This window comes from Trichosurus vulpecula, chromosome 4, assembly GCF_011100635.1.
Source record: "Trichosurus vulpecula isolate mTriVul1 chromosome 4, mTriVul1.pri, whole genome shotgun sequence".
NCBI classification, from domain to species: Eukaryota; Metazoa; Chordata; class Mammalia; order Diprotodontia; family Phalangeridae; genus Trichosurus; species Trichosurus vulpecula.
In genome coordinates, this window is record NC_050576.1 from 430,269,715 (window position 1) to 430,284,094 (window position 14,380).

The following is a 14,380-nucleotide window of genomic DNA, read 5'->3' on the forward strand; positions in this document are numbered from 1 at the left end:
AATCTGGAAGCCTCCAAGAGGGGCCTGATGATGGCATATGTGTGTTTGCTGTCCAAGACAAGCCCAGGTTAATGCAGAAGGGCTTGGCCCCCTCTGATGGTTGGTTACTGGGTGATGATAACCCATTATTTGGCCAGTCACTCATGGGAACATCTAATGGGGTGTGGAGGGACTGGGGTCTCAGCTGGTAGAGAGAGGAACTCCAATGATGAAATCACAGATATTTTTACTTACTGAAGAATTTACGAAAGTGATAAATGGGTGTATGTGTTCTTCTGAATGTTAATCCACTGTATACTGCTGTTGAGAGTTTATCTGAACTCATTCTCATATCTTTGACATTTTATTCTTGAAGTGTATCAGTCAGTAAAAATACTTTATATGCTAAAGAATTTCTAGTAAAAGCTGTAATCACTGGTTTTTGAGGAATGAGATATTGGCCAAGTCATCTCATCTCTGGGCTTCCATTCTTCCATTTGTAAAATTTGGGGGTTTAGGACTAGATGGTCTCTGAGTCCCTTCCAGGTGTAAATCTATGATGCTAGGGATGAGCTGGCTTCCTGCCTTCATTTTGGGTATAGAGGAGGATCTGATCTGCTTATTGTCTCCCTGGGCTGGTTCCTGGCACAGCAGGGTCTGGTTTATTAGGACTTATTCCTCATTCCCAAACCCGATAAAATGCAAGTACACCTAATCACATAAAGACAATCTTCTGAGGCACTTGGTCCCTTTGGTTCCATGATGGTAAGTGATCCAGAAACTAGCTTTAATTCACCAAATGAAGGGGATTTTCATTTATAAAATTGTGGCTTCCCTTTAGATTCTGAAGGTCATTAGCTAGGATGCGCTGAGATGCATCCTATGGGGTATGACAATGCTGCGGTGTTCTCAGGGACTGGGAGGGACCCGCAGAACAGGAGGCTCCCCATCTTACCTTGCTTTCACTGGCGCTGACACAGACATGGCTGTGGGTGTACTCTCTGTTGAAAGTGTGCGTGAGGAGGCGAAGGCACTGGGAAGGAAGGAAAAAGAAGCTTCAGTAAATGACCGGTCCTCATAGGAGCAGATGCTAGTCTAAGATGGGAAGAAGGCACATAGTTTGTGCAGGGTGGAGAACTCAGGTTGCTGGGCAGGAAATTTGGTTTTGACATGAGGTGAGGCCTTAAACAACTGGACTCTCCAGGTCACTTGTGTGACCGGCCATTTAGTGAAGGGCCACTTTAGTGACTGGCCACTAGGGAAGATTTACTTGGTCAACTTCCTTGGTCAATTTCTCAGCCAGAAGTCTGTTTTCTCTGCCCCATCCCCACCCCAAATACAGGTTGGAATCGATAATTTAGAGGCTCTTTCAGGGTCTTTTCGACTTCCTCAATCCTAAGATTCCATAAACAGAAGCTGGGTGGATGGAGACTGAGAGGACATGGGAGTCTAGATACCATGTGGTAGGAGGAGCTGTTCACAGTGTTTACCCTAGAGAAAAGGAGATTTAGAGGAGACAGCTTAGCTGTCTGCAAGTGCCTGAAGGGTTATCATAGGCAACAAGGAGTGGAGAGTCTTCTTCAGAGGGGACAGAATTAGCATGACAGAACCAGGCACTACCTCTCTCTGGGCCTTGGTTTCTCACTCTGTACAGTGGGGTAGCTGGGCTTGATGCTCCATCTTGAAACTCCCATCTACCTCTTAACCCTATGACCTTACAAAATAGTGTTTAAGCTGTGTTGGCTTTTAGAGCACAGCCAAAGAGTCAACTAGACTGAAGAGGAGCAGGAATTACAGAGGGAAAGCTTGGTCCTGGGCATAGACTGGAAAGCCTGCTCTTGTCTGGCTGAAGGAGGAAGAAACTCGAGGTGGGCATTCTCTTGCTGTTTTTCTGTGTGATGGTACCATGCAAAGATGTCCTGCCTACTAACAGACTGGACAAGATGTATTCTTAAAGGCATTTCCAGCTCTTAAGATGAAATGTTTCAATTCACAAGAAGGAAGGGAGTACAAATGGTGACCTTCCTATTCCTCAACTTCACTGTTAGTGCCCTCTCTACCTTCAGTCAGACGACTGTGGGGAATTCAGAGGGGGTACTGGCCAGGGCATGCTGAGGTGCCCTTGCCTCTGGCAGTTTGGAAAGCAAAGTGAAGGTGAGTAAACAGCCTCGAGTCTGTGAGTCCCTCCAAGAAGGGCTGACAGTACCTTGGCTGCCAGCTCCTTCTGCCGTTCACTGGGAATGTCAAGGGTCGTGGCGCGGCTCTCAGAGGTGCCGTCTGAGAGAGGAGAGGAGACGCAGGAAGTGCTATGGGACTCGGAATCCTCGCTGGAGCAGGGGGACAAGGTGTCCAGGCCTGATCTCTGAGTTGTCTCCAGCTTTTCACGTAGGAGGAGATAATGTCTTGTCTTTTCAACCTTTGAAAAAAAAGAGAGTATTTTCCAAGTTGTCAGATAGATAATGCTTTTCTTTCCAAACTGCATTCTGTACACTTCTCTGTGAACTGTCATCACGTTCTGGGCCTGGGAGGTGGAGGATAACCATTCTGCTCATTTTACAGATGGACAAACTGAGGCCCATCGAGTTGAAGTCCCAAGCCTCAGGGTTAATGCAGGAGTGGGGAGTAAGACTGAGATTTCCTTAGTCTAGGAACAAACTGAGCACCCCAGGTGAGCGCTCCAGAAATAAGCTACTCCCATTTTCAGTAGCTCTCTCACACTCGACTAACTCCCTTCAACAGGGTAATGATGGCACTATGTGAATTAACGTTTTGTGCCTTATATCAGTTATTTGTTTTGTGACTGTCACTGGTCACCCTAGAACTGTAAAATGACCTCAGAACACAAAAGCCAATGGGCTTCAGAATGCAGTCTGGGCTGTGGGAGCCTTCCAGAATGGCCTGTCACTTACAGACTTTCTGTATTCACCCCAAGGCTGCTCCACAGAGAGGCTTCCCCAGGGTAGTGAAAAGTGAACACGCTTGAACTCTGGAGAGCTGTTGGTTCCGATCTTGCCTTTGACCCTTCCTCAGCTCAAGTGCTTCCTTTGAAAGGGGGTACCTCCTGGTCCCCCTGGTGCTAGGGAGTTCCCCTCTAAGGCTGACTTGGATCAACCTGGTCAGTATCTTGTATATACTCAGTAATGGACATATTGCCCCCCTAGATAGAAAGGAACCTCCTTGAGGGCAGATACTATCTCATTTTTGCCTAAGCAACCCCAGAGCCCAGTGCAGCTCCTGGAATACAGCGGGTGCTTAATAAATGTTTGTTGGTTGATTGTGCAACTTTGGGCACAATCAACAAGCATTTATTTGTCATTTAATATCCCTGGGCCTTAGTTTCCCCATCTGTAAGTTGGGGGGCTGTAATATCTATAGCACTTACAGAGGGAGCTATGTGGTGCCCTGGCTAGAGCACTGGATTTGGAGTCAGAAAGACCCGAGTTCAAATGTAGCCTTAGACACTTAACTAGCTACATGACTCCACACATGTCATTTAACCTCTGCCTGTCTCAGTTTCCTCATCAGAAAAATGGGGATTATAATAGCAGCTACCTGCCAGGGTTGTTGTGAGGATTAAATGAGGCAATAACTGTAAAGAACTTTGTGAAACTAAAAGTACCATGTAAATATGAACAATTTATCATCATCGTTGTCATCACCTTGCTCATCCTCATCACCATAATTGTCAGCATCATCATCCTCATTGTCATCACCATCATCACCACCACCACCATCATCATCACCCCCACCCCCACCACCATCACCATCACCATCACCACCACCATCATCACCATCACCACCACCATCACCACCCCCATCACCATCATCACCCCCACCACCATCACCACCACCACCACCACCATCACCATCACCACCACTACCATCATCATCACCACCATCATAATCACCATCACCATCACCATCACCACCACCACCACCACCACCATCATCACCACCACCACAACCACCATCATCATCACCATCATCACCCCCACCACCATCACCACCACCACCACCACCATCACCATCACCACCACTACCATCATCATCACCACCATCATAATCACCATCACCATCACCATCACCACCACCACCACCACCACCATCATCACCACCACCACAACCACCATCATCATCACCATCATCATCATCACCACCACCACCACCACCATCACCACAATCACCATCACCACCACTACCATCATCACTATCACCATCATCATCATCCTCATTGTCATCGCCACAATCACCATCACCACCACCACCACCACCACCATCACCATCACCATCACCACCACTACCATCATCATCATCCCCATCATCATCATCATCACCATCATCATCATCACCCCCACCACCATCACCACCACCATCATCATCTCTCTGGGCTGTTGTGAGTCCCAAATGAGATCCTACATGTACGGTGCGTTGCAAACCTTAAGGTGCTTAATTGGCAGGTACCTTCTTGCCATGGAAACCATGTTATCATTTCTTGGACATTTAACTTAACTCCTGAGGGGGGTTATAAGAGGGAGTAGATACAGGACTGACCTTGGCATTAGGAAGGCCTGGATTCATGTTCTGCCTCTGACACATACTGACCATGGGACCCTGGGCAAGCGACCAAAGCTCTCAGTGCCCCAGGCAACACTCTAAGACTAAGTGGCACAAACATGCTGCCCACCTGCCTGGACGGAGTTTTCACACCAGAATTTCTCCATGTTTATGGAATCACAAGTCTGTCCTCTCCCCCATTCCACCAAAAATACCCCCAAAGTGGGGGGGAGGGTTGTAAGAATAGATTCTCACCTCCTGAAGTAGACTTAGCTTCTCAAGCTCCCACTGATGGTCCAGGATGAGACTGTCACTGCGGGGCCTCCAGCCAGCCAGGTTCTCCTCCCCTCGGACATAGGCGACAGAAGTGTCCAGGACACGCCGGCGTCTTCTCTGCATGCCTAGAATGACAAGATCACCCACGTTCAAGGCTCCTGCTCCCTCCTTAGATGGCACCATCATCCAGAAGACAAGAGATAGTGACAGAAGTCTGTTCAGTTATTCACTGAATAGCAACTTGGGGGTGATGGAGCCTCTCCCTGGCCTACCCAAGGGACACTCATAACACAGAGAGTATAACCGAAGAGTGAACATCACCAACAATGGCCCATTTGGAGTGAACTGAATGCTATGGGCGTAGGTCGATAGCACCATAGGCTCAAACAGAATAGATTCTTCTCCAGGGAGTTGCCACACTCGGGAGAGCAGTGAAGATCAGGAGGTTGGCCACGGGGCTGCTAGAAGAATTGGTCTCCAGGAGAGATCTAAGTACTTCTGGTCTTTCCTTGTGCTTATCAAACTCAGGCTATAGGGCAGGCCTGGCCCTCCATGACTTTCACGACTTGACCACAGCAAATCTGCTAACCGGGCACAAGTCTCTCAAAGTCTGGATTCTCTCTATTAGCTCAGGCTCCTTTCATAAAGATAACAGGGGCCAGATTAACACCAAAAGGATCTATTCCAATAAAAGACCTGGTGAGTCAACTGAGTCCTGAGGATTTTAGACTCAAAAGTCTTCAAATAGCTTTTGTGGGCATCTAGTTTCCTTGCAGTTCCTTTACTTAGGCCAGGATGTGCACTGACAAGGGTGAGCCTGGGCATTCAGACCCAGTGAGAGGGAGCAGGACAGCTATCTTACCTGGACTTCCAGCATCAGCCACATGGCACAGGCTAAGTTCATACACTCCCGTCACCCGGTTGCTGCAAATGAAAAGGTAACAACCTTGAGCCTGCTTAAGAACCTTTGATTGCTCCCTCTGGCCCCCAGGATAAAGTATAAACTGCTCAGCATGCCATTTAAGGACTCTAACCATCTGGTTCTAGCCTGTACCTTCAGGTTTCTTGCATATTCTATGTTCTGCCAAGAACAGCCTGCTGTTCCCTGAACTCCACCTTTTATCTTTTGCCTCCATCCCCCAGCACAGGCTTTTCCCCAAGCCTAGAATGCACACCCAGCTTCCTTCAAGGCTCCACTCAGGCACCACCTCTTACAGGGAGTCCTTTCCAATCCATTAGTGCTGGATCCCTCCCAAGGTCTGTGTACATGTTCCATCCTGTCATCCCCAGTAGAATGTAAGCTGGAGGCTAGGGACTGCTTTTCATCTTGCCATTGTATGGACGCCCCAGCACCCTGCACAGTGCCTGGCATGTATGCAGGTAAGATAGAGGATTTGTGATTGAATAGTGTGGAGATTCCTGCCCCAAATATGAAGCAAGCTATATTTGATACTGGACAAAGCATGGAAAATCGGAGGGGAACCACAAAGACTGGAGAAGGGCAGATGTTACTGCGAGTTTCAAAAAAGGCAAGAGAGCAGAATCCAAATATTACATAGGCCAGTGAGCTTGACTTTGATTCCTGGGAAAATTCTAGACAGGATCATGAAAAGAGATGGTTGGAACAGTGATGGCAAGAGGCAACCTGGCTTCTTCAAGCACAGGTCATACCAGGCTGGCCTCATCTCCTGTTGTAGCAGGACTACCAAGCCAGCACGTGTTGTGGATGTAGTATACCTAGATTGTAGCAAATATTTTTATTATGTATTTCAACTATTTTTTCATGGAGAAGATGGAGATATAAGACTTAGATAATAATCCCATTAAATAGATTCAGTGGTTGGATGGCCAGACACAAAGCATAATAGTACAGTGAGTAGTGCCCCAGGGATACAGCCTTGGTCCTATGATATCGAACATTTCCATCAATGGTTTCATTAAAGGTGGACATGGCAAGCTCATCCCATTTACAGATCCAAAAAATCTGGGATGGAGAGAGGGACCTCTACCATGATGAAGGACAGAGTCAGGATCCAGCCATATCATGGCAGGCTGGAGCATTGCGCTGAATCCAACAAGATGAAATTTAATAGGAATCAAAGTGAAGTCTGGCACTCAAGTACCAAAAAAGTCAGCTCATCCAATAGAAGATGGGGGAGGCATAGGTAGAAGCAGAGTTGTTTTGAAAAAGATCTGGGGGTTTCAGTGGACTGCAAAATCCATTTGCTTCAGTGAAATGATATGGTAGCCAGATGTGGGGTCACATTAAGAGGAGCAGAGCCCCCAGGAATAGGGAGGTGATAATCCTATTGTTCTCTGCTCTTATCAGACCTCTTCTGAAATAGTATTCAGTTTTGGACACCAATGTTTAGGAGGGACATTGACAAACTATAGAGCATTGAGAAGAGCACAACCAAGATGATGAAGGGCCTTGAGTCTGTGCTATGTCAATAGGTTGAAGGATTTGGGCTTGGAGCAAAGAAGACAAGGGGACCCAGAATGGTTGGGTGTGAGTGCTGGAAGGGCTGCCATGTGCAAGATGGAGACTTGTTTTGTTTGGTCCCAGAGGGGAGAACCAGGTGCAGTCAATGGGTGACAGTTGAAAAGAGGCTAATTGAGCCTTGATGTTAATCAAACTTCATAAGCATTGCTTGAATAGGACTGGATTACTTCTCTTCTACAGCTCACACATCTGGCAAATGCTAAATCCCATAACAAAAATAATGATGATAAGGCAGTTCGTGTTTCTTTTTCTAAAGAACAGAAAAGTCATTTGCTGGCTACTGAGAACATGAATTTTAATCTGTGAGCAAGGACATAAAAGCAATCCTTTCTATTGCCAATATCCCGAGGGTCACTCTAGGGATCAACTGGCCTAGAACTGATGGATTATGGGGATCTGAATAATAGGGAAGGGTCTATTTCTAGCTTGATCATTTCTACTGATTCTTCTTGCTCCTCAGAGGACCTGATCATGGAGCCTGTGTTCTCTATTATAGAGTCATTGAATCTCAAGGATAGGAAAAGACCCTAGAGGCTATCCAGGGTGACTTGTATCTGAGCTGAATTGAGAACTGAAAGGAAACTTACAAGCACCATATTTTCTCTTTTCTTTGCATCCCCAGCATGTAGCTTAGGGCCTAGCACATAGTCAATACATAATAAATAAATGCTTGTTGACCAGCTGACAAGCATTTTATCTTTTCTAAGGCATCTGTTAGGTGACATTTGAAATAGCTCATTCGATGACCCTTTTATAGCATAATGTCCATGGTCCATGTCATGACTAGATCTAGAGAGTGAAGGGAAATTATAGACCATCATGTCTAGCCCTCTAATTTTACAGAGGCCCAGAGAAGGTTAGGTGACCTGTCCAGGATCACACAGCCAGCTTCCTATTTCTATCCTGCTATCACCAGAAAAGCTCCAAGAGGAGGGTCCCAGTGGATGGTGGGCACTAGTCCTTCAATATGGTGTATTTGGTGGGGGTGGTTAGTTCTTACTGAGTGTTTCCCATCTCCCTGAGGGGACAACCAGGAAGGACTTTACCTCTCGGAGGCTCGCAGGCTCCCGCTGCCGAATAGGTTGCGGATGGAACGAGATGCTGGGAGTTTAGCATCCCGGGAGTAGAACACCATGCAGAAATCTTTGGTGATCACAGCAGGCTGGGTACAATTCTCCATCTGAAACACAGCAGGGAAACTCAGAGAAAGATAGAGGAAGAGAGACCCAGTGAGGGCCTTCCAAGGAGTGGATGGCTGCCAGCACCATGGACTGGACAATGACGGCCTCTGCCTCAGTGTCACCAGATCTTGTACATTAAGTCAATGGGCACACTGCATCACATCTCCACTCACAGATCGAGTGGTACCCCAGCCCCCTCAGTTATAACAGGGGACTTTAGGTGGTCTCAACAATCCATTTCAAACTTGAGGCTGCTGTCCCTCCTTCATCTTGTATCTGGAGCATCCCAGAAATGAGCAATACTTTTTAAAGATGATGCTCCATGGGTATCCTTTCCTCTGGATCTCACCATGGAGGCCACTTCTGCCTTCCTTCACGTGTCTGCCTGGACAAAAAGCACTGGGCTAGGCTTCAGTGCAGCTCACCTTCAGGCTGATAAATGGATCAAAGCTGGGGATAGTTATTTCTGGAATGAATGAATTCAGCACATACCCTTGAATGATGAATAGCAGATTTCTTTCTTATTGCCCTAATTTTGAGAATAACCAAAGTCCAAAACTGATGTGGCCTTAGAAATTATCTAACAGAGAGAGGGTGTTGCATTGTTGTGAAAAGAGGCCAGGCTTGGAATCCCATCTCTGATACCTACCTACTAGCTACGTGGCCATGGCAAGTCACTTAAATGCCTTGGGCCTCAGTTTCTCCATCTGTAAAATGTGGATAGGCATACATCTAGAACTATCTCATAGGATTATTGGAAGGATAATATGAGATAAGATTCATAAGGAATTTTATAAACCTTAAAGGGCCTTCTAAATGCCCAGCTACTGTGATGTAATTCAACTCTTTCTTTTGTAGCTGAAGAAACAAGGCTAGAGGGGTCAACAGTTTGTCTGGTTTTACTTACATAGGTAATTAGTGGCAGAGTGTGGGTCTCTGATCCAGGGTTCCTAAGACAAGTCTCCTGCACACTCTATTGTGCTACATTTTGAATTATTTTCTTTCCAGATATTGTGGGATCTACATTGTGATTTTACCTTTAACTGGAAATCACATGATATGAAATATGAACACTTCATCTCTTCCTTGTCAACCTTTCTGGCAGTTGCCAAGGGTGACAGGCATCACTCCATTACATTCACAAATTCCTGTGACTCATTTACCCATCCCCTTGCTCTGCTGGGCTAGGTTTCCCAGGTGCAGACAGAGAGGGTGCTGGATCTGGAGTCACTGGTTGGGAGTCACTGGTTCTTGTTTCTACTTTCTACTTTCTGACATTTCCTGAGGTTCCCTGGGATTTAAACCCTGTGGGGGAGGAGGATTTGGGAGATCAGAGGTAACCAGTCCCAAGCATTTGGGTCCCAGGGCTGGATCCATTGGGCTACTGATGGATTTTGCAGCTTTGCCCTGGGAAGAGGTCAAGTTCCTTGCCTCAATATAAGCAGATAGTGTCATGTAGATCTTCTCGCGATAAGGGGTGACCCGATTCAGCAGGAGGGAGTTGTGCATGGAACTGTCCCAAGCAGCTTCAAACTGGTAAAAGGTCCTGAAAAGAAGGAAACATAGGTAAAAACCTGACATAGGTAAAAATCCAGGCACAGCCGGAGGCAGGAGCCAAACATGCACACAAACACATAGACACACATGTGTGACTAGCAGATATAGCTGCCCCAGAGTGTTGAGGCAATGAAGCCTTCCAGGAGAAGGAAAGGCTGGGCTCCCACATGGCCCCTCGCCAGGAGGCTTGGGGATCAGGGCAAAAGGTGAACAAAAAGGAGCCCATGGAAGGTTGGAATATTTGAGGACCTGGTACCTTGGACAGAGACGGAAATGCTCTGAATGAGAAGGAGGAAGATATGAAGAGTCAAAGAGGGGAGAGAAGGAAGGCATCTGGTTAAATGGAAAGGAACCCAACCCCCTCACTGTTACAGCAGGGGAAACTGAGGCCTGAGGAGGGGAAGTGACTGGCTCAAAGGTCCACAGGTAGCCATGGCAGAGCTGGGATTTGGACTTCAATTCTAGGACCACAAATCCAGCACCGGCTCCTCTTTGCCATTATGTATCTGCCAACAATGGGGCAGCAGGGAGAGGAAGAAGAGAGAGGGAGAGCCCAAGATATAGAAAAGAAAGAGTGATAATGAGGAGAGAGGAGGGAGGATGGACCAAAGGAATTTGTGGAGGTCAGAGAGACAGGGAAAGATAGAGAGGGACAGAGAGGCACAGAGACAGAAAGAGATAGAGAGGTAGAGATAGAAAAGAGACAAAGACAGAGAGACAGAGACAGACAGACAGACAGGAAAGATAGAGAGGGACAGAGAGGCAGAGAGACAGAAAGAGATAGAGACAGGTAGAGATAGGGAAGAGACAGAGTAACAGAGAAAGACAGAGAGACAGACAGGTAGACAGCAAAAGATAGAGAGGGATAGAGGCAGAGAGACAGAAAGAGAGAGAGAGAGAAGAGACAAAGACAGATTCAAAGCAAGACAGAGAGACAGACAGACAGGGAAAGATAGGGAGAGAGAGAGAGAGAGAGAGAGAGAGAGAGAGAGAGAGAGAGAGAGAGAGAGAGAGAGAGAAACTGAGAGTGACAGAGAGAGACAGAAATGAAAGAGTGACAGAGAGACACAGAGAGAGTGTTAGAGAGAGCTGAAAGACAGAGAGACAGATCAGGAAGGTGACTAAAGCCACAGAGAGCTGTCCAGGCATGGGGGATAGTGTCACCTTTTGCCCCTTTGACAGAGACAGAAACCAAAATGACTTCATAGCAGCAACACTCCAGGGTGCCATCTCTGTAGTCAAACACAAAGCATCAAACAACCGTTTTCCTTCCAGGGACTGGAAGGACTCTTTGAGCTATATGAGGATGTTCAGAATGGAAACCAGCAGGGAGATCCCACTCCCACCCCCTGGATGCCTCAGCTCTCTTTTTGGTTTCCCTTTCAGTGGGAATCCCAGCCCTACAAAGGTCAGAATCCATCTTGTGGGATTTGGGAATAAAATGGCTCCAAGAGGGAAGATGTCCAGGAACTGCCTTCCAGAAATCAGAGGCAAAGCTCATTTCTGATGAAGGTGGAGCTGGGACAGTGGGAAAGCCCTGGGTTTATAGCTGAAGGGCCTGGGTTTGAATCCCAGCTCTTCTGCTTTAGAGTGCTAGGATATTGGAGGGCTTCTCTCCCTTCTCTGAGTCTGTTTCTTTCTCTATCAGATGAGAGGCTCTACTGGCCTCTACTGGCTCTTCCAGTTCTAGGTTGACAATCCCATGACATGTTCCAAGTTCCCATTTTTAAAGTCTAAAGGAAGCACAGGGCTTTGTACATTCTCCTCTTTTCACAGTGTCTCTTTGTCTTAACAATGAAACATTAGCTAGATTCTCTCTCTGGCCTAGGTCCCCACTCAACCCATTCTTGAGAGGATATCTTTATCTTTTGTGATCTTTTCTATCAGACTTGAGAGGCAACGTGGTCTAGGGGAGAGCCAGCCTCAGAGCCAAGGAGATGTGGGTTCCAATCCAGCCTCAGACACATACTGATTGTATGATCCTGGGCCCATCATGCCACCTTCTTGGCACCTGTGTAAGACCCAGGCTACAGAGGAGGGGCTGACCTGGCTTAGCTGAAGGAGCTGTCTACATTAATGAAGTCACAGGTCCAGCACCCTTCCCTTCCTTAGCTTCTGAGAATCCCCATCAAATGTCTGGCTTTCTTCCATCTTATATACTTTCTGTAAATGCTTTTCTATGTATATATTATTCCCTCTTGCTAGATTGAGAGCTTCCTGAAGGCAGGGACTCTACCATTTCTGTATTTGTATCCTTAGCACTTAGCACAGTGCCTGGCACGTAGTAGGTACTTAATAAATGCTTGTTGATTGACTGACTGAATATGCTCAAACTCTAGGAGATGAATCCTTGGAAGGTAAAACTGGTATCTAGACATACATTCCTGGTAAAAAGCTTTGGTTTCTTTTCTTTCCTTTAAGATGAGGGAACTAGAGTCACTGAACCATCAACATTGCCTAGCAACATTGAAGATTTCATATCTGAATATACTAAAGAGTTACAGTATCACCAATGTCAGAGGTGGGAGGGACTTTAGGCATCATTTAGTCTAATTCTTTCAATGAATATTGACTTCTGATGGTTAACCCAGGCTACAGGATCAATACTTTGGAAGGCTCCCATTCTTTTGGAGGAGCAATATTCTGGGGGTAGTATTTTCTGAATTATAGATTGCATCTTTAAAGTTGGAAGGTTGTTCCCCCCTCCCACCCCCAGCTCATAATAACATCGAGCCCCATCATTCCCAAATAGCATGATTTCCAAATTATTGGCCCACTCTGGAGCTCTAGAGGAGAGTAATCTGTTTTAAGTCTTATGCATATGCCTCAGTGCAAAATGTCTAGAATTTGCCTTCAAAGATTCTTGAGGTTCTCCTATCAGAGCCCTCAAGCCTTCTCCTGGTTTCCATCTGATTATCCTCCAGAAGACATGGTTCAAAGACACTTTAACACCAACATTCCATCATCAACAACACAAAAGTTAAGCCCAGCCAAAACCTCTTTAGGAAGAACAGGCAGTGCTGGCAAGAGTCCATTGGCTCAGCCCCCTCCAGTTTCCAAGGACAGGTTTCACCAGTTCTTTATAAAGTGGGTTTGGGAGGGCATTTAGGCACAGACAGCTAGATCATTAGCCTATTCTAGATGCCACAGTTGAATGACAGGAGGTCTGGGGTCTCAAACAAATCAGGGACATGGAACTACAAAGAAAAACCAGGATGGGGACCACAGTAAAACACGAATCACTTTAAGGGGGATGGATAGTTCCAAAGGAAAGGTTATAAGGAAACTGGGATTCAGAGAAAACAAGAGTAAAAAGAGCAGGAAAAAAATTAAAGAAACAGAAAAAATAAAAAAAGAAGGGTACAGACCAAGCAAGTGCGGAAGAGAAAAGTGAGGTTATACCTAGTGTCATTTCCGAATGAAATGCTATAGGTGGGAGGCAGCCCAGGACACATACACGGACACACACAGAAGAAATTAAAATGTCAGAAAACACTGTCCAAATGGTGTCCAGTGAGAAGAAGCTAACTCCAAAAAGTCACCAATGTGCACATGACAAAATGTGAGCTGTGTCCAGTCATGGGTTTTGGTGTGGCCAGAATTGTGGAAGAATGTGCATCAACAGGTGGCCAGATATGACCAACTATGCAAAGGGCAAATGACTTTATCTGGTTTCCCAAAGCCTCAGTCCTGGACAGACAATTCACATTCCATGTTAAGGCAGCTGGAGGAGGAAAGAGCTAAGGGAACTTGGGTCCATGTTCATGGAGTTGTGGGTGTAGCCACAGAGCCCTACCCAGAACCTTAGCCTTAGCCCTTCCAGACTACCCCTTCCCTTCACTCCCATGCCAGAATGAGATCTTGGGGGGCTCAGGATAAAAGTGACTCCAAGACAGGAAGATGTTCAGGAGTTGATTCCCATCACCACCACCACCACCAACAACACAGAGAAAGACTTCGTTTCCAAGAAAGGCATATCAACACCAATGCTAATAATCAGTGTCAAAGACATGGATAGTCAGAGAGGCCCAAGAACCCAAGGGGTAAGGACCCTCTGTGGTGAAGAATTTAGAAGTCACAAAACAGTCAATTCAAGGAGACAGGGGAGAAAAGGATGCTTATTCATAAGACAGAGGACAAAATGTCAGAACTGGAAGTGACCTTGTGACCACCCAGACCAAACCAAGCCTGAATAAGGATCCTCTGCTAAGTCATCCCTCAGTCTTTGCTTGAAGACTTCCGAGGAGTAGAACCTCGCTGCCTCCCCATTCAGCTCATTCTACCTTGCATTAGGAAGCTTCTCCTGCTAAATGGGGATCTCTGCTTCCAC

At 46.4% G+C, this 14,380-nt stretch overlaps 1 protein-coding gene across 1 annotated transcript in view; it reads right to left on the reverse strand.

The window, feature by feature from the left end:
* The window catches only part of KIF1A (kinesin family member 1A), a 191,989-nt gene that overhangs the window by 13,475 nt on the left and 164,134 nt on the right, over window positions 1-14,380 (reverse strand). Inside the window, exons 39-45 of the mRNA XM_036755422.1 lie at window positions 13,453-13,476; window positions 9,925-10,039; window positions 8,359-8,492; window positions 5,672-5,733; window positions 4,789-4,934; window positions 2,186-2,395; window positions 935-1,012 (exon numbers count right to left, since the gene is read on the reverse strand). Coding sequence (XP_036611317.1) covers window positions 935-1,012; window positions 2,186-2,395; window positions 4,789-4,934; window positions 5,672-5,733; window positions 8,359-8,492; window positions 9,925-10,039; window positions 13,453-13,476 — 769 coding nt within the window. The remainder of the gene's footprint in view (window positions 1-934; window positions 1,013-2,185; window positions 2,396-4,788; window positions 4,935-5,671; window positions 5,734-8,358; window positions 8,493-9,924; window positions 10,040-13,452; window positions 13,477-14,380) is intronic.